This window comes from Balaenoptera ricei, chromosome 2 (assembly GCF_028023285.1).
Source record: "Balaenoptera ricei isolate mBalRic1 chromosome 2, mBalRic1.hap2, whole genome shotgun sequence".
In the NCBI taxonomy this organism is placed as follows: Eukaryota; Metazoa; Chordata; class Mammalia; order Artiodactyla; family Balaenopteridae; genus Balaenoptera; species Balaenoptera ricei.
Genome location: NC_082640.1, coordinates 62,529,704 through 62,549,077, shown reverse-complemented (window position 1 = coordinate 62,549,077; position 19,374 = coordinate 62,529,704). Strand labels below are relative to the sequence as shown.

General features: G+C 55.7%; 2 protein-coding genes across 6 annotated transcripts in view; one reads left to right on the top strand and one right to left on the bottom strand.

Annotated features, from left to right (window-relative positions):
- The first annotated feature begins 168 nt into the window (after positions 1–168).
- On the top strand, positions 169–14,246 carry CLK3 (CDC like kinase 3). Of its 5 annotated transcripts, none has more exons than XM_059912769.1 (13): positions 169–304; positions 3,728–3,879; positions 4,563–4,779; positions 6,665–6,761; positions 7,039–7,105; positions 9,401–9,517; positions 10,177–10,343; positions 11,602–11,696; positions 11,787–11,916; positions 12,159–12,241; positions 12,806–12,885; positions 13,077–13,167; positions 13,376–13,828. In XM_059912769.1, exons 2-13 carry the CDS (start codon positions 3,728–3,730, stop codon positions 13,634–13,636), a joined length of 1,557 nt encoding a protein of 518 aa, XP_059768752.1. In that variant the 5' UTR covers positions 169–304; the 3' UTR covers positions 13,637–13,828. The 5 variants fall into 5 exon arrangements, with proteins under 5 accessions (XP_059768752.1, XP_059768755.1, XP_059768754.1 ...); XM_059912772.1 differs by lacking the exon at positions 13,376–13,828 and adding an exon at positions 13,835–14,246 and having other exon boundaries at positions 196–304; XM_059912771.1 differs by lacking the exon at positions 169–304 and adding an exon at positions 325–347.
- Positions 14,247–14,630: 384 nt separating this feature from the next.
- EDC3 (enhancer of mRNA decapping 3) overlaps positions 14,631–19,374 on the bottom strand; it is a 52,529-nt gene continuing 47,785 nt past the window's right edge. Inside the window, exon 7 of the mRNA XM_059912767.1 lies at positions 14,631–17,109. Within this exon, the coding sequence (XP_059768750.1) occupies positions 16,775–17,109 (335 nt within the window). The 3' untranslated portion in view covers positions 14,631–16,774. The remainder of the gene's footprint in view (positions 17,110–19,374) is intronic.

Sequence of the window (19,374 nt, the reverse complement as noted above, 5' to 3'; positions counted from 1 at the left end):
CGTCTTTGGGGCCTACGTGCGACGCAACACGGCGGGAGGCGGGCCGCGGCCGGGGACTTCCTCTCGGCCCTCCAGGAACCAGGCTCCGCAGCTGCCTCACCGACCTGGCCTGAGAAGGCGGGTCCTCCATAGCCTTCGAGTCGAGGGCTAGAGCGGCCAGGCCGCCGAGCCGGGTCGAGCCCGGGCGGGCGACGGCTGCGTCACGCGAGGGGCGGGGCTGCCACGGGCGGAGGCCGGAGCCGGAAGCGGAAGAGGCGCTCGGAGCGGGGAGTGGGGCCTAGCTGCAGCCGGAGCCTGGGAGACGGTGAGTATGGGGTCCGGGCCCGCGACGGGAGCGGTGGCGGGCGGTGAGCCGGAGGCGTGGGCGCGCTGCGTGTGGATCCCAGGGCTCCCGGTTCGGTCTCGGGCTACTCCCTTTCGTTTTCTTCTCGGTCTATCTCAGGCCGCGGACCCGACCTCTCACCCCTGACCCGTCGTTTCTCCCCCAGAGGGCGGTCACCGCAGATCCCGACCTCTCGATCCCGCGTGTCGGAGTCCGAGCCTAAGAGGTCTCTGAGGCCCCAGCAGGGATCCTGTTTGGGCCCTGCACCTGCCCGCGGAATGGGGTCGGGGTCCTACCTGGGATAGCCTGGAGGGGCTTTCAGACCACTCCCCTACCCCCGGCTCGAGGCTTAGTTCGCACACTCCTCTTCCCCGCGCGGGTTGGAGTTTGATTCTGGCCCAAGCTGGCCTTCTCCTCCCCTCCCCCCTCCCCCTCCCCCAGGTCTCCCCTCGCCTCCACTGGCGGCGGTTACGGGGGACGGGGCTCTGAGATCTGTGGGAACCGAGGCGTCAGGAGGGGACGCGAGCGAGGGTCTCAGGCCCCCTGCGTGTTTTGTTGTGATGCTGGATCCGCTCCAGCCCGGAGGAGGGGCCCGGCCAAGCTGACAGTACAAATGCCTGGGCTGCTCCTCGGTCCGGGAATCTCTGTGCTTTAGTTCCGGGTGCGGGTGTCCTCGTGTGGAGCTGGGGTGGGAATCGCCTGAGCCAGGGCTCCGTCGAGGCGGAGTTGGCGGCCTTCCAGCTTCCCTCCTCCATGCCCTTGAAAAGGAGGAGCGTTTCACCCGGTGGTGGCGGCTTGCAAGGTGGCAGGTTTGAGGTTGCAGCGGTGGGGCAGCGTCAGCCAAAAATAACCATGGGGCGCTGGGGTGGCTGGAATCCGGGAGGGCAGCCACTGACCTGGCTGGCTGCTCTTCTTGTCAGCCCAGTTCTCTGGCCAGGACCAGCAAATGAGAAGACAACTAGGCCTGTGCTCAGAGAAAAGCTGGCATCCTCCGCCTGGTTTCCTTCACCTTACCTTTTTCTTCATTGTGCAGAGGCAGAGCCTTCCAGAGCATAGCTTAACAACCTGTTTGCTGAGGTCTCAGAGAATCAGAGATAATTGATGAGAAATGGGCCCTAGAGCCCTAGCTGGGAAGATAATGAGGAGCATCTGGTATTCCTAATATTTCACTTGCCTAGAATGTGTTAAAGGAGAAGTTATATCCTCTATGATTGCCTTGTGTGTGATGTCTTACATAGCTTTCATACTTGTCATCTCCTTTGCCAAGTTGGCTGGGAGGTCGTGTTATCTCCATTTTCCAGGTATGGTAACCAATGCCCAGTGTATAAGGTCACGAGGCCAGTAAGGCAGCACTGGGATTTTGTTCAAGGTTTTCTACCCGATCTCTCTCCCCTCTGGTCCCTTGGAAGGGACTTAAAAATGTCCTTAATGCCCTTAGGGCATTTAACACAGACCCAGAGGTGTTACCTGGAACCTTTTTAATGTTGGTAATGAAAAGCTGCCTTCAGTACCTCTTGTGGGCCCAGACCTGTGCTAGGCCTTTGACCTAAAGGCATGTACTACGCATGTTACTTAAAGGAGTGATATAATTTAATCTGCACAGAACCCTGTAAGAGATTACTATCCCCTTGTTGCAAGAGGAAGCTGAAGGTTAGACTTGTTTAATAACTTGCCTAAAGGCACAAGCTAGAGGTGGCAGTGCCAGGATTCAGATTGACATCTGAAGCTGTGCTCTTTTCCACTAACATGAGCATACATAAGAATCTTCTAGGTCCCAGGAGAGAGTCTTTGGCCTGTTGTAGACTAGACCATGTCTTCCAGGTCTGGTGCTTTGCCCAGTGAGGATGGGCAGGGCCTTTGTCCTGGCCATTGGAGCATCTTCCTTGTCACTTATTGAGATGTGAGACAGTGCCTTCATTCCATCGCTTGGGCACCTGACCCAGCCATAATTGCAGGGAAACAGTGAAATATTAGTCAGAACAGAACAGTTCTTGAGCTGTTACAAAGTATTTATCTCCAAGGGTTGCTGTGGCCTGGGCTTCCAGGTAGACGGCAGAAGACAGCTGCTCGCGGGGAGACTGAGGGCAGTGACTTTCTCAGGATTGCAGAGAAGCTCTCAGGGGTTTTGTCAGATATGCCTCCCTGACCTGCTCGTTTACGGAGAGCCATTCCATTCTGTTCTCCTCCAGACAGACCTTTCTCATAAGATGGGACAGTCTCAGTGGATTTGTCCAAAATGTGCTTGATCAGGCAAGCCCAGGACTGACCACCATTGGTTGGCTATGGCCAAGTGAAGGGTTGGGAGGAAGGCTGGCTACGGTCTCTGGCCCAGCCCTCCTGTGGAGGCAGTGTCAGGGTTTGGGGTGTGGGTGGAACAGGGAGCTGGCCTCACATAGCCATCTTTCTCAGCTGATGGCTGATCCAATCTGGCAATTTTCTGTGGTGGGTGTAAGTCCCGACTGAACCAGGAATAGTGAGGTGGGGCCCTTTTGGCCTGCCTCCCCGAGCCCAGAGCCTGCCAGACAGCCAGCCTTCTGACTTCTTTTGAGATGGGCACAGAAGAGGATACTGGAGCAGGGACTCTAGAAGAGGGCACAGTAATGGTACTGTTGGAGGTGAGGTACTGCCTGGCATGGCACCAGTGACAGGTGGTCTGCGGGTGCTAAATAGGCCTCGGGCAAGTGACTTGGTTGCTCTGAAGACCCTGGCATCTTTACAGATGCTAGGACTGAATGTAGACCAACAAGGGCTGCAGAGACCCCCATGTCTGCTTGGCCAGACCCTCAGGTAGGCTAGGGAATGTTTGTGGGACCCTCTTTGTCCAAGGGCTGGTCTTCTTGATTCTGCTTGTGGCTCTTCACACTGATTTGTGGTCCTTGAGCAGGGTACAATTCAGGGCCTCAGCCAGGCAACTTGGCTTCTCAAACTCGAGGGCCTTCACCCCTTGCTCCTGTGTATTGGCTCCCTGCCAGCAGCCTTTTGACTCTGGCCTCTGGCTCGATGGAGCAGGCACTTCATAGGACTCTACAGACAGTCAGGAGGGAATTGAGCACAGGAGGCGCCCTTTCTACTTGGCCCTGGTCTCCTGTGATGGTGCTCACCAGCCCCTCCCTGCATTCTGCCTCGGCACCTGTCCTGGCTCTCCAGGTTCCCTGAGTGCTCAGCCCACCAGGCCAATGATGCTGTGCTGGGGAGGCAGCTGCTTCTTTGTTCTCTGGTGGAGAAGGGTGTTACCCATTGTCTGCTGTTTGACCAGTGTGACCTGAGTTCTTCATTTCATGAACCCCTGGGAGGGGCTGCCCCCAGACAGAACAATGGGCCTCTTCTTCAGGAGCACCTAGGCTGCCTGGGCAGCCCTGTGGCTGGCTGCGTGTTTAGCAGGGCTTTCTATTTCTCATGGCCTAGATGCATCACTGTAAGCGATACCGCTCCCCTGAGCCAGACCCGTACCTGAGCTACCGATGGAAGAGGAGGAGGTCTTACAGTCGGGAGCATGAAGGGAGACTGCGATACCCCTCTCGAAGGGAGCCTCCGCCCCGGAGATCTCGGTCTAGAAGGTAAGAGGGAACTAGGTTGGAAGAAAGGATTCCTTCCCACTTCCGGGCTAGGGAGACAGCCTGGAGGCTTGTGGCAGCCCTGGGCCTCTTCAGGTGACTGCCGCCTCTGCCCGGCTGCACATTGATCACTGCCCTGTCCTCTTCAGGCTCTTCCCCTGATCTCACCTGCATTCCCTGGCCTCAGTTCACCACCATCCGTGCCAACCCTTCTTTCTCTATCCTTGAGTCTTCCTTCTCCTGACACATTACCCCGTTTTCTAGGCCAGCATCTCCCCTGCTAACCTCTGAGCCTTCCTCATTGTGGATTGGGAACATAACCTCAGCCCTTTCCAGAAGTTGGTCCCTGGTCTTAACTCAGTCCCCAGACCAAAAGAACAGTCTCTGCAGGCCACAGAGAGCTCTGGGATGGGGGACCCTCAGAGGTCCTCCACCATGCTCACCTTTCCCAGTGCTCTGCCTCCTGTGGCGCTGGAGGGGTGCTGTCAGGAACCGGGGTTCTGGATGTTGGATTTCACGCACACGTGCTCCCCCTCCCCCACTTCCCCTAGTCTGGATGCCTCTGCTCCCACAGGCTACCCTTGTGAGCGCTTTGCAGGGGCCCCACCACATGAGTCTTGACTAGTAGCAGGAGCCCGGTTGGTGGGAGGAGGCTCTGACCAGTGTCCCTATCCCCGTCTTGGCAGCCATGACCGCCTGCCCTACCAGAGGAGATACCGGGAGCACCATGACAGCGACACATACCGGTGTGAAGAGCGGAGCCCATCCTTTGGAGAGGACTACTATGGATCTTCACGTTGCCATCATCGACGGCGGTCACGGGAAAGGGAGCCGTACCGGACCCGCAAGCATGCCCACCACTGCCACAAACGCCGCACCAGGTCTTGTAGCAGCGCCTCCTCGGTGAGTGGTGGCCAGAGTGTGCTGGCTGGGGCTTAAAGGCCTCGTCTCTGTCTAGCCTTCTCTCAGGCTGGCTGGTCTGGGTGAGTACTGCCAGCCCTGCGCACGTGCATTTGGTGTGCGTGCGTGTGTGTGTGTGTGTATGTGTCGTCTGGTCCAGGTGCAGGGCTGGGCAGGGGGCCCGGCTCCTCTATCTTCTGGCCCATGGGCAGTGGCAACTTAGGGGCTCTGGTTCCGGCGCTGGCTGGTCCCCAGCCTATCTGTGTCTCCACACCACTCCAGGCACAGGCCACATGCGCAAGTAGCCAGAGACACTTCTTCAGAATCCTTAATAGGGTTGCTGGTACGTGGTCTGGAGCTGTATGGCCTGGTCCTCCCCACCCAGAGATTGCCCTACACACACAGCTGAGTGCTCCGACTGGTATGGACTGCATCCACCTCTGCAGTCTCTTCTCCACACCCCTCAACAAAGGCCCGGAGGCTGGAGTGCCCACGGGTAGGGGAGGGCCCGTCAATTAGCTTGAACTGGGACCTTCCCTCTAACCTCCAGTCAGGTCCTCTGCAGCCTAGCCTCTTCACGTGAGGGGCAGTCAAGGCAAGGGGGACGAGCTGCCTGTGTGGTGGGGCATGTGAAGAAATGGCAGAAAGGCCCGCAGCTCCAGGCCTTGTCCAGCTGCAGGCCACATGCCCAGAGCAGGGCCTGGAAACATCCTTAATGTGAAGGGTTGTATAGAAGGGTCTCTGCTGAGACCAGGAAACCACACTGCGCTCAGGCCTCTGGGAAGGAAGGCCAGTTGTGTATCTCTGAGGGTATATGCTGTCTTCTCTTCTCTTCCCCAGCTCTCTTCCTTCCCTCACTCGCTGCCGGCCGTGAGGCCCCTGAGGAGTAGTGGTGCAGCAGTGGAGGGGAGCCAGGCGTCTTCTCTGCCGAGCTTTCCTGTGGTTCTTTGAGTGGCCACGGGTTGAGGTTGACTGGGCACCCGGCATGGCCCGGTGGCCTCTCTGCACACTGCCACAGGATGGTAGTGCAGGTCTGTGGCTCTGCTTCTTCTCTTTTTGGTGCCCTCTGTCGTCATGAGGCTCAGGATGGGCCGGGCCTGGCCTGTGAGTAGCATAGGTGCCAAGGCCAGGGCAGGAGCTGGCTTGGGGCCTGTGTGGGCCATCGTGGTGGTAGGCCTTGGAGAGTCGACTGGCCCAGAGGATCCAGGGCTCCTTCCCTGCTCGAGGCTGGTGGCACAAGGGCTGCTGACGGAAGGCCGTTTCTGCTGGTGATGTTAATTAAGTCTGGCCACGGATGCCGTCTAGGGACAGGTGGCAGCTGTCGGGCATGTGCAGGACTGCGTGGGCGAACAGAGGCAGGCAAGGGCAGGCTGGGCATTCTGCAGCTGAAGCCAGCCAGAGTGGCCTCTGACCATTCTGGGTGATCGGACCCAGGCTGGGCCAGCCATCTTCTTGCGCCGTTCTCACTGCGTCTTCACCCTGGCCGAAGCCATCATGGGAGGGCCCGGGAGGGGGAGACTCAGTGGAGGAGGGAGTCAGGCCTGTGACTCCCTACACGGCAGCCCCTCAGCAGCAGAGGCTGGTTGTCTTTCTGAGCATTTGCAGCACCCTTCTCTTAGATAATGTCCGAGTTTTCTTTACATACCTGTAGCTGTTTTTACTTTTCTGTTTTTGAAGTCAGTTTGTGTCTTGACGTGTCCCTTGCAATATCCCTATCGTTATATATGCTGTGTGCCTTATGAAATGCTGGGATCTGGAAAATCCAATCAACCAACCCACCGGCTCCTCACCGTCTCCACCTCTGCCTTTGACTGACACCTCAATCTGTCAATCGGAACCGCCTACCATGCGATTGGTCGGATGGCGTTTCGGGGGGCGGTGCATGCAGAGAAGCCAACAGAGCAGTAAGCGCAGCAGCCGGAGTGTGGAAGATGACAAGGAGGGCCACCTGGTGTGCCGGATCGGCGATTGGCTCCAAGAGCGATGTACAGCCACCTTTCGTAAAACTTTACCTCTCTACTTTCTACCCCCCTTGTTAGACGAGACCTCTCCTGCCTGGAGGGGCCTCTAGTGCGCGTGGCGCCTTAGCGGGGCCACCAGTAATTGCCTGAATGACACAGACGCTAGCAACTTCTGTTTTTAAGAGTGTAGCAGTGAGAGAGAAACCTTTTTTGTTTTTGAGAATTTGAATGCTGTGAACTTGCAGGAGCTGCCGATCCTCTGTCCTCCAGATCCTCATGCCCTGTTTCTTTTCTCTCCTAGATGAGATCGTGGGGAACCTGGGTGAAGGCACCTTTGGCAAGGTGGTGGAGTGCTTGGACCATGCCAGGTGAGCCATCTTCCTGGGAAGAGTTGGCCTGAGGTTCTTGAAGGTGGTGACAGAGCTTAACCTCTTTCTTTTTAAAGGGTAGCACCAAAGCAGAGTTCTGACCTGTGCATATTGGGGTTGTGCTGATCCCCTGAACTAGGGAGAAATTCTTGGGATTCCATAGGCATGTGGCATCTCTGCCCAAGAACTGCTGGTCAGTGAATGGCGCTGCCCCAGTTTCCCCACTTCCCCAGGACTGTGGTTGCGGATATCAGAACAGGGCAAGGACCTGGCTCCTCCGTGGTTTGGATCTGCTTCCTGTGATCTCTTAGAATCTGGGCCTGGCAGGGGGTTGAGAGTACTGCTGAGCCCGACTCAAGCATGAGCCCTCACCCTCTGAAGGTCTGCCTGAGAGGCCGTGCAGGCCCCCGCTGAGAGAAAAAGACCCTGGGCTTTCTCACCAGGCAGGCTGCTGCCTTCTCCAGTGTGGCTAGGGTTGGGCCCCTTTGAGTGTGCCGAGCTAGAGCAGGGGTGCATCCGTGTGTGTAGGGGTGCTCCTGGGGGTACCTTGCTCCCTTCTAGACTGAACAGTGAAAAACATTTCTGTCCCCTTGCCATTCCTCAAGACCAGAAGCCTTGTCTCCTCCACCTTAGGCTGGGAGGCTACCTCCTGGGAGCCCACTGCCTTCCCGCCTTAATGGCCCTCTCTTTGGTTTGGTGCTTCGACCAGAAAGTGCTTGTGTCCTTGTCTCATTTGAGCCACGTGCTGCCCGTATGTGACTTGCACTATTTTAGAGATGAACAAACACACTTGGGGTCTGACTGTATCCCCCAGCTGTTGAATGGAGGAGCCGGGTACCACTGTGCTCGGTGCTCCCACGTTCAGAGGGTTGCTCGGAAAGGACAGTTAGACCCAGCAGCCCAGCCAGCCATGTGGCCCCAATTTAAGGTAGTGATTATCACTGAGGAAGCCTCCCTGGGCGCCCAGTTCCCATTTAAACACCCCTCAGACCCCGTGTGGCCCAAGAGGTTAGGGCCGGGACCAGTGGGCATAGGGACATGTAGACTATACAGTGACCAGAGAGAGATGTGGCAGATCTGAGAGCTGTGCCACATGGGGGCTCTCTGGGCTGTGTCACTCTGAGCAGCTAGATGGAAAGTGAGCCTTTGAAGTCACTAGTGGGTAGGCACAGGGCTTGGGGGACCTTTAGGGAGTCCAGAGGGAGTCGGCCAGTGGGCTTGTTGTGAGGAGGCAGAATTCAGCTCAGCAAAAGGAAGGGCCGTCCAAGCCTGGCAGTAGCTGTGTGGAAGTGACAAGCTCCCTGTGTCGAGGGTCGGAATGCCCTTGAGGGATCCTGTTCTAGGAGGCTGGAGTGGTGGTTTTTCCTGAGGTCCTCTCCTGCCCTGAAAATCTGGGAAAATGGGATAGGGAGAGAAAAGCAGGGTGTTCTCTAGAAGATGCCTCTGCCCTGGGGCCTGTAAACCTTTCCTCAGGCACCGAGGCCAGCTTCCCAGAGGCCTCAAGGCCACACCGTTGTGGGCCAACACTTATCACTCTAGTATCCCACTGGGCATCTGGACTCTGGCTGTTCCTTCCTGACAGCATTGGGCCTAGCAGGCTACCCTCAGCAGATATTCTCTGCTGAGATTTTGCAGGTGGCCTACAGGGGTGGTGCTGGGGGTAAGGGTGGGAGGTGTGGAGCAGGAATTATTAAAATCCTCATGGACACTGAACAAGGGTTCCTGGCAGTCAGTGGTCTCTGATAAATGCCGTGGCTGGTAGGCAGGCAGGTGGGGCCAGGGTGGTGTGCTAAAGGGATCGGCCCTGGGGTTCCCAGGGGGAAGAGCCTGCTGCTGGGGCCCTTACCCTCTTGCCAGGCCCTCACTCCATGCTGGAACCCCAGAGTTGTAGATGTGCTCTGGAAGGTCAGGAGGTGCCGCAGAGGGTTCCGAGTGGGACCGCCTGGCCAGGATCAACGGACTGGCCTACAGGTTGGGTTACTGAGTGAGCTCTAGGGCTGGCGCTGGTCAGCAGGATAGGGCTCTACTCCTCTGCCCACCCCCCCGGGAGCTGGCAGTGGCTGAGATCATAAAAGCCTAAGACTGGCACGGATGCCAACAGCAACTTGTTGTTATAAGGGTAGAGGTCTAGTGTTATAAGGGGTAGGCTGGGCATCAAGAATCTGCTGTCTTCAGGGCAGGCCCTGTTCCTAGAGACCTGAGTAGTGTTTGCCAGGAGTTGCTGGGTTGGGGTGGTGGGTGGGGGAAGGGCTGCACAGCTTCTCATGAGAAATTCTGCTTCCTTCCCTGGTCCAGAGGGAAGTCTCAGGTTGCCCTGAAGATCATCCGCAACGTGGGCAAGTACCGGGAGGCCGCCCGGCTAGAAATCAATGTTCTCAAAAAAATCAAGGAGAAGGACAAAGAGAACAAGTTGTGAGTGTCGGCAAGGAATGGGAGGGAAGCTTCCTAGGGGGCAGCGTCCACTCCGGCCCCAACTGCCTGGACCCACTGGGGCTGAGCAGTGCCCTTTCACCTGGTTGGCACCATGCCTTCTGCTGACAACCAGAGCCAGGGGAGTTTGGCGAGTGAGTCTTGCTGGAAGGAACCTTTGGATTTCAATCTAGGCTCCACCACAACCAGCTCTGTGTTCTGAGGCGGGCCTCCCCGCCCTGAGTTTGTGAATTGGGGGCTTCATTGGGTTGTGGTGGGCATTAGACAAGATACAAACCCAAAGCTGTTTGGGGCTCTCATATAGTCAGAGATATCCAAGGGAGAGCCACCTTTGGCACACAGACACTGAGCATTTCCCCTCCTCCAAGCACTGTGCTGAGCCCTGCAGGATCTCAGGAAGCTCAGCTGAGGGAGTTGAAAAAAGCAATGCTTGTTCTGTGGAGTGTACTGCTGTTACCCCACCTCTTTCTCTGAGATGCAGGGATTGTGCCCATAATTTTCTTTGTCTATGTGTATCTGCATCCTGCGTGGGACCCAGCAGCCTGGGAGGGAGTGGGGACTGGAGTCACCTGAGGAGAGGGGGTGAGGCAGCCAGCCCCGCGCAGCGCAGACCCTGAGCCCCATCCATCCTTCTCCTCCAGCCTGTGCGTCTTGATGTCTGACTGGTTCAACTTCCATGGTCACATGTGCATCGCCTTTGAGCTCCTGGGCAAGAACACCTTTGAGTTCCTAAAGGAGAATAACTTCCAGCCTTACCCTCTACCACATGTCCGGCACATGGCCTACCAGCTCTGCCACGCCCTTAGGTGTAAGTTTCCGCCCTCAAATGGAGCATGGGTCAGCCACATATCTGCAGCAAAGTCATCTGGTGGTCCTGCTCTCCATCATTCGCTGTAGCACATCGTTAACTATTCTGCTGGGCCAGAGACACCAGGGCCCCTTTGGCTGAAAGGCCTTCAGGTAGGAATCTGTGAGGATGGAGAGGCTGCAGTCCCCTCCAGGGGCCTCCTGAGCTGGCCTCTGCCCCCAGGCACTCGGGAAAAATAAAAGGAAAGAGCCGCTCTAGAATTAGCCCCGTACCACCCCGGTTCCTACCCTCCTGCATAGGATGAAGAGGTCAAAGACTGACCTGGCAGGTCCCACCCACAGGTCCTGTCAACATAGACACCCTCTGTCTCACCGTCATTTCCCATCTGTCTGCCAACCTTTGAGAGCATATCTGGTGGTGCCTGTGCTCAGCACTGCAGGATTTGCAGTGGTTGGAACAGGTCGGGAAGGCTCGTTGGAGAGGAGGTGGATAGACCTAGAGCTAGACTACAGGGTCTGCATAGATGATGGGACAGGGGAGAGTGTTCCAAGCCAGGTGAGCACTCAGCGACGGCCCAGAGCCTGGCATGTGCTGCAACTCATTCTGGTGAAGAGAGGGCCCATGTTGGGAGAGATGGGCCACATCGTTGTGAGGGTCTTGAGTGCCAGATGGGAAAAGTGATGCGTGGCAGGGTACCACCATTGGTGGGACAGGAGTTGGAGAAAGAAGGCAGACCTCTCCCTGCTCGGGGCTGGGGATGAGGAGAGGCAGGACTGGCTTCATTGTTGTGCTTCACAGGGGGCCCTGTGCTTGGTTTAATACTCTGCTGCTACCATCTTGAGATTCTTAACTTTTGAATAAGAAGACCTGCATTTTCATTTTGCCCTGCGCCTTGCAAATTACATAGCTGGTACTGGGGAGAGGGAACCACCCCAAGGCTGATGCTGCAGCTCTGGTGAGAGACAGGTTGAGGAGGCCTGGTCCCCTGCAGAGAGGTGGAGGGAAGTTTTATAAATGGAAAAAGTCTCCCCTGCCCCCTCAAGAATCAGAACCTTCCAAGACCGTAAGCACAGAGAACTCTAGAGAGGGAAGCCAGTACAGAGGCACTTCGGTCTGCTCCCTTGGCCCACTGCTGAGGTTAGGGGCTGTGAGGGGCTCTGGCAGGCTGGCTTTGGAGGAGGGAGCTGGCCTAGTGCTGGCAGGTGCGCCAGAGAGGAAGCCCAGGTTTTCAGTGTCTGCTTCCCTCCTGCTTCCCCAGTTCTACATGAGAACCAACTGACCCACACAGACTTGAAGCCAGAGAACATCCTGTTTGTGAATTCTGAGTTTGAAACTCTCTACAATGAGCACAAGGTATTGGTGGGGGAAAAGATTGAGGCCCTGTTCCAGGGTGCGTTACCCACCAGGACAGACTCGACCTGGCTCACCTTCCTTGCCCTTCAGAGCTGTGAGGAGAAGTCGGTGAAGAACACCAGCATCCGAGTGGCTGACTTCGGCAGTGCTACCTTTGACCACGAGCATCACACGACCATTGTGGCCACCCGTCACTATCGCCCGCCGGAGGTGATCCTGGGTGAGTGACTGTGTAGCTCCCAACCCTGATAAAGCGGGCAGTTGTTGGGAGGGTATAAACAGGGAGTGAGGTGCCTGTCCACCACCTGAGGCCAGTGTCCTGAGTCACTGTGGCTGTTGACTTGGCCTTACCAAGAAAGAGACTTCTACTGGGTTTTGGGCAGGAGCCTCGCCAGGCAGTGTGGTAGCTGTGCTGTGACCTCTAGGCTAGGATCTCATAGCCTGTCCCATCTTGGCTTTCAGAGCTGGGCTGGGCACAGCCCTGCGACGTCTGGAGCATTGGCTGCATTCTCTTTGAGTACTACCGGGGCTTCACACTCTTCCAGGTAAGGCCTCTCCCACATCACCCCACTACCCTAAGGGCTGCTACTCTGACAGGCTGCAGAGGCCTAGTGTGGGACCACTGCCCACCAGTCAGCATGTTGCGAGATTGTCTCCTGAGGGTTGTAGATGCTGGAAGGAAGAGGTCAGGGTAGCTGGAACACTCAGGGAGTCTTGTGGTCAGCCATCAAGGATGGAGGACTGGGGTGGGAGGAGTGAGCATTCCAGGCAAGGGGCACCGCATGCGTGAGGGCATGGAGATGGGCTGGGGCAGGGCACCTTCTGGGGAGAGAGTGAGGAACGTAGCCAGAAAGAGGTGTGTAGTTATGCAGTGCACCTGAAGGGTCAAGGAGTCTGACCGTGACCCTGAGAGAACAGGCTGGCCTCATCCCTGGTCCCAGGCTGCCACCAGGTCAGAAAGGCTGGGACTGCTATTCCATTGGTGGGTTTGCATCTCCTGGGGCAAGAAGGGAACTTGCCCATCTTTTTTGTCCTTTATTCCCTGAGGGACCCTGAGGGGGCGGAGGCTGGCACTGACCCCCACTTGCTGTGTCCCTAACCTTCCACAGACCCACGAAAACCGAGAGCATTTGGTGATGATGGAGAAGATCCTAGGGCCCATCCCATCACACATGATCCACCGTACCAGGTAAGGAGCCCTGGTTGCTCCCTCAGGGCTGGCCTAGGGGCCTTTCCCACCTTGGAGTGACCTGGCAAACCTGTTGCCGAGACCTTCCTACTGGGTCAGGCCAGGATCCCCTGCCTTGCTTTGCTGCCATTCCTCCGGCTGCCGCTGTCTTTCCCATTTAGGACTTGACCCTTCTTGTCCTTTGTTTTCAGGAAGCAGAAATATTTTTACAAAGGGGGCCTGGTTTGGGATGAGAACAGCTCTGATGGCCGGTATGTGAAGGAGAACTGCAAACCTCTTAAGGTCAGTTTCTGGCTTCCCCCAGCTCAACTTATGCCAAGGAGACCCCAGGCACTGGGCAGACACACAGCAGAGAGACAGGCCAGGCAGCTACAGGCTGCCTCCTGGTTCCGGCCCTATGGGAGGCTGTGCCTAAGGCTGCTGGGTGCTGGCAGTGGGGCTTCTTGCAAACTGCCCCAGAGGGGCCCTTAGCTCTACCCCTTCCCCACAGGGTGGCTGTGAATGTAATTGGGGAACACCAGAAGAGCCAGATGTCAGAGACCGTGCTACTTCCTGCCCCCTCTTCTCTCAATTTTGGGAAGAACTAGGCAGGACTGAGGTGAGGGGTAGGGAAGACCTAGACATGGCCAGGAAGCCTCTGTCAACTGCATTTGGTGCTTGGACAAGTGAATTCCACAGAGGTGATTTCTACCCACCTGTCAGAACTTTGCACTTGGGGGCAGAGGCACCAAGCCAGCAAGACACCCAGTAGCCTGACAAGTTCAGAGCAAACATTATTACAGGCACAAAAAGAAAAGAGCTGCTCATTGTCCAGGAGGGGAGAAGTAGTCCTCCAGGGAGGCATCCCTGCCTCCTCAGCCACGCAGCAAGGCTTCCCAGAGGCAAGGGGACCTGCTGTGGCTTCCCACGACCCTGCCATCACACTGAGACACCTTGTGTCCCTGAGCAGAGTTATATGCTCCAAGACTCCCCGGAGCACGTGCAGCTGTTTGACCTGATGAGACGGATGTTAGAATTTGACCCTGCCCAGCGCATCACATTGGCGGAGGCCCTGCTGCATCCCTTCTTTGCTGGTCTGACCCCTGAGGAGCGGTCTTTCCACACCAGCCGCAACCCAAGCAGATGACAGGCGCAGGCCACCGCACTGGGAGATGGAGAGCGGAACTGGGCTGCCCGGCCCCTTTTCTCCAACCTCTACCACCGGCCCCAGGGCCAGAGCCACCCAATGAACAGTGCAATGTGAAGGAAGGCAGGAGCCTACAGGGGAGGAGACTTGATGCCCAGCTGCCAGAAAGCACAGATTTGACCCAAGCTATTTATATGTTGTAAAGTTATAATAAAGTGTTTCTTACTGTTTGTAACCCCTGGTACCAGTGTGTCCATCTCCAGGCTCCTTGCCTTCTCCCTTCCCTACCTTATTAATAAAGTCTTTCTTAGCAGTTCAGCTTGTGGAGAGCTAAGTGTGAACTGGGCCAGGCACAGAAGGGCTAGCCAGAAGCTCGGGTGTCCCTCTGGGCCCAGAAGAGCAGTGGTAGGTCTGCTGAACAGTCCTAAAAGGGGACTGCAGGCCCCTTTACCTCTCAGCCCCAAGGAACGTAAGGGAAATGGCCCACTGGTTTTACCTATCCTTCCAGCCCTGTCTTTGGCTGGGACTTTAGGCTGTTATGTGCCCGATAACTTTAATGAAGTGAAGTGTGAGAAGCAACGCAGGCTCCTAGGGCTGGGGATGCAGTGCTTCACTGCAGCATACCGAGCAATTTACCACAGAGCACAGGACTCCGTCATTCAGCTTTATTTTCGTGCTGGTTTTTGGTTCCCCAAGAGCTGCATGAGTGATCATCTTGGCCACCTGACGGGGGGTCCCTGGGACTGGGCACTGTGGGCAGGGTGCCTCTGAAAAGAGCTGAAGAGAGAGGAATCATGCTTATCTTTACCACCACTGGGGAAGGCCCAGGCTGAGGGCAGGAAGAGGCTCCAGTGCCACCTGGGGAGAGAACAGGGAGAGGCTTGGGCACCAACTCCCAGTGGCCCCTCAACACAAGGCCAACACCCCAGGGTCACTGTGACTTACTGGAGCAAGCACAGTCTTCTGGGCCAGGGTTCTTCTAGCTCGTTTTTCACTGTACCCAATTAGGAGACCTCACTGCATTAACAGGCAGCCAGAACCTGTTTAATGGTTGCTTACTAAAATGCCTGTAATCCAGCACTGCTCCTCAGATTATGGCCCTGCCTCTAAAGAGAGGGCCCCATTTTGGGAGCTTCTTGGTCCTGAGAGTGAGCAGAGGCTCAGGAAGGATACACAGCACGGGATTCACAGTCGCTGGCCTTCCACTGCTGGAGACAATTTAACTAACATCTGAGGGAAGATGAGAGGAAAGGAGGGACCAGCCCTCTCTCCCCTGCCTCATCTGCTCCTGGCTATGCTCCTATAAGAAAAGTGATAAGTAGCCTGAAACCCGTGGTACCAGGGCCTACCCTGTGTCCATGATCCTTGGCAAGCCCTTCCACTCACCCCTTTAACCAGAGTGGGTGGGCACAGAGCAGAAGGAAGCCTGAAGCCCTGAAAAAGGCTTTAAAGCACAAGCCTTCTGCAAGGGCCCCTCTCAGGAACTTCAGGGCATGGCTCCTGTTCCACCAGCCTTCAGGGCCTGGGCCTGTGAACAGCTGGGGGCTTAGTGCCTTAGGATCTGAGCAGCAGTGTGTTCCTAAGGCTGAGCCCCACCGGCTGGCTCATCCAGAACTAGCCTCATTTTGGCATCTTTGAGACAGGGTGCTGGCCCTGAGCCCACTCATCTAGAGACAACAATCATAAAGGGTTCAAGGCCCAGACTGTAAAAGCTGGGGTAGAGCCCACATGGGAGGGACGTGCGTCCTGCTCTGGGATCACAGCTGCCGGGGACCATTTCAGGGGAAGGGCAGAGGGGGCAGAAGAGCGTAGGGGGTGTGTGTGCAGGCAAGGAGGGGTGGGGAGTGGTGGCTTAGGACGGAAGCACCAGGGAGCCTCTTCTGGCTCAGCACCAGGCTCCCCCAGGGGCCTCCCCAATACTGAACATTAAAGCTGCACCCTGAGGGGTCTGGCCCCAGACCAGGCAAAGGCTCAGCCCCCAGCTATAGAGTATGGGGTTGGGGGGCACTGCTGGCAAGATGGGCACTGTGGTTCTACAGTAACATAACCTTATACTACCTGTGCTGAAGACAACAGAAAAACAGTAAAAAAAATCCCAATACAGTACAGTAACACCATTCTGATGCCATTCCCCTTCCCTGCCTCCCAGAGTGATGGAGTGGAAAAAAACTTGAAAAAAAAACCCCAGCATAAAACTTGGATCAGCTCAAGAGAAAGGGTCAAAAGCCCCCAAATCAACCTGTGGCAGGGCTGAGGGAAGGCCTCAAAGCCCTCAACGGAACGGAGACTGCAAGTGTGCCCTCTAGTGGACAACTGCAGCGCAGCCAGTTCTACAAGATCTGAGGAAGGGCCGCTTAGCTGGGGTTGTGAGGGAAGCAAGGGAGACAGAGCCAGCTCAGGCCCCAAACAGGGCTGCCCCACCCCGCGAGGCGCTCGCCCAGGCCCAGTGGCTGTAAACCTGACACACAGTCTGTGAGCTGCCTATGTCTGTAAACAAAGCCCCACCTGATCACGCAGGGGGCCGAGTGTAGCGATGCCTGGAGCCACTGTGCACCGAGCCTGCCACTCGCCCCGCACACCCAGTGAGAAAGCCTTCCCTGGCTAAGGGCAGGTGACAAGTCCGTTTTAAATATGAGCTGTTCTCTCAAAGAAAGAAACCAAAAAGAGAAAAAACTTAACAAGATCCATGAAGCTTCACATCCTTAAGGCGTTCGTTGTCAGGAGCAGCAGGGGACTGCAGGGTCCAGCCTGCCCAGAGCCCTTCTAGGCAGGGTGCAATGGGATGACAAATTTGCAGCCAAAGGGCGAGTGGTAGCTGATGCCCACCTCCTGGAATACCTGCTGGGGAATGCCGATGTCGCACAAATAGACGCGGCCTGCGTGCTCCCCCAGAGGCAGAGGTAGGCCCAGAGCCAGTGACCACTTGGCATCGATGCCCTGTTCGACTTCATGCACAGGAGGGTCTATGCTGAGTACTGGTGCCCGGTTCTGGTTGGCCCAGGCCACAGCTGCTTTGTACCAGGGCTGATCCCGCAAGAAGGCATTCTCGGGACAATCCAGGCAGTTGATCACCAGGTCCACAGGGCTGGTGGGCAGATCTGTAAGTGGAAAGAGTGCCATCTGAAAACCCCTATAAAGTAGAGAGCAGCCCAGGCTGGGACTAGAACCATGGTGGCCCCCAAGAGTGTCTTGTTCAGACACCACTCCAATGCCTCTCCAGAGGCCAGCCTTCTCAAGGCTGGGTCAGTACTCAGGCCCCGGAAGTTCCAAGGCCTGGTTAGACTGGGTGCTAGAGACCAAGGGCGTGTCAGCCTGATGGACCACTGTCCTCATGGAGCTCCCAGGCTGAAGCACTGTCCTGCTGGGTGTGCAGAGCTTCTCAGGACACAAGGCCCTTGCCTCCTCCGCACATCTGACTGACTCCCTGGTAAATTATAAGCTCTGGGAAGGTGGGCTCTACTGCCATGTCAGCCCTCACAGGGAGACCGTGCCTAGGGCTCAGGAGAAATGGGCTGACTGCCATTTGCTGTCCGGCCCAAGAAGTGTGAGCAGGCAAGAGTATGCTCATTCTACACCAGGCTGGCCTGCTCCAGACTGCCTGGCCTTGCTGGCCCCTCTCACTATCCTGGAAATGAGTCCTCCTTACAGCCCAACCTTAAGAACGGGGAAGAAATCTATCACTTCTCCCAGATGTTTTAAAAGGCTTCTCTGCTCTAACCAGGCCTCTGGGACAGTGTAAGAACAGATGTCTCAACAAGTATGTAAGTCTTGACCAGCCCAAGAGGTTAAACTGACACTAGTGGAAATCAGACCAAACTCAAAGGTGAGCATCCTCAGACTTGCCTCCTGGGGCAGTTGGGATAGAAAGGCTTGTGGGCAGCTAGAGGAAGAACCAACTGCCTGGAAAAGGGCATCATGTTATAGATCTCAAGGGGGGAACCCACATACGAGAACCCCTCCCCAGGTCTCAGCCTTAAGTAATGACACATCTCAATTAGAGACTGATGGCTTCCTTACTCAGAACAGGCCACTACGGATGGAGGTGGTGGTGTCCCTGTGGGCCCTGAGGCTCTCAAGAGTGGGAGCGGCATCTTATCTTCCGAACGCCCACAGGAGGAGCCTGGCCTGAGAGTAACGCAACCTAGAATGGCTTGCTGACATAGCTGAACACACCCTTCTTTCTTTACTTGCCTTTCAGGTACCAGGCCCTCCGGGTTTTCCTTCTCCTTCACTGACCACTCTTTCCCTGTCTCCTTAGCTGGTCTCTCAAGTCCCTGACTTGTATACAAAGAACTCAGTCTAACAACTTCTCTATCTAATCTCTCTTCCTAGGAGATATCTCATCCAGGCTCATTATCGCTTTAAATACCACCCACACACTTGTAACTCCAGACCAGATCCCTTAACTCCAGACTCTTCTCCATCAATCAACATTTCCACCTGCATATCCAACAGGCATCTCTAACTGAGCTTCTGCTCTTCTTCCCCAAACCTCCCCCCCAGCTCTTCCCATCTCAGTGATGGGACCTCCATCCTTCCGGTTACTCAGGCCAAAAACCTTAGAGTCATTCTTAACCCTTCTCTTTCTCTCGTCCCTTACACCCAATCTGTAAACTCTTATCTTCAATATTGCTTCAGAAACTAACCACCTTTCATCACTTCCACGCTGTCTTAGCCACCAACATTTCTCTCTCCAATTATCACAACAGCCTTAATAACTCTTTGTAAGCCTACAGTCTGCTCTCAAACAACAGCCATAAAGATCATTTGGAACCCGAGTTGGATTATATCTTTCTTCTACTAATTCCTCCAGTGACTCTCCATCTCACCCAGAGTAAAATATCAAACCCTCACAGTGATCCACAGGCCCTTTATAACTGGACCTTGAAATGTCTAAGTCTGCTACCCTCCACCCAACCCTCCGACATTCTCTGTCTTCCTTCCCTGCTTTATTTGTCTCCATAACACTTACTGCCATGTGACCCGATAGAGATATTACTTGTCATCTGTCCTAACCAGAATGTAAGCTCCACGGAAGCATGGATTAAGAAAATAAATCTGGGACTTCCCTGGTGGCACGGTGGTTAAGACTCCACTCTCCTAATGCAGGGGGCCTGGGTTTGATCCCTGGTCTGGGAACTAGATCCCACATGCATGCCACAACTAAGAGTTCGCATGCTGCAACAAAGGAGCCAGCGAGCTGCAACTAAGGAACCCCTGAGCTGCAACTAAGGAGCCGCCTGCCACAACTAAGACCCAATGCAACCAAATAAATAAATATTTTTTTAGAGAAAAAAATCTATCGCCATATCCCCAGTGTCAAAAACAGTGCCCGTTCTGTAAATATCTGTGAAATGAATAAA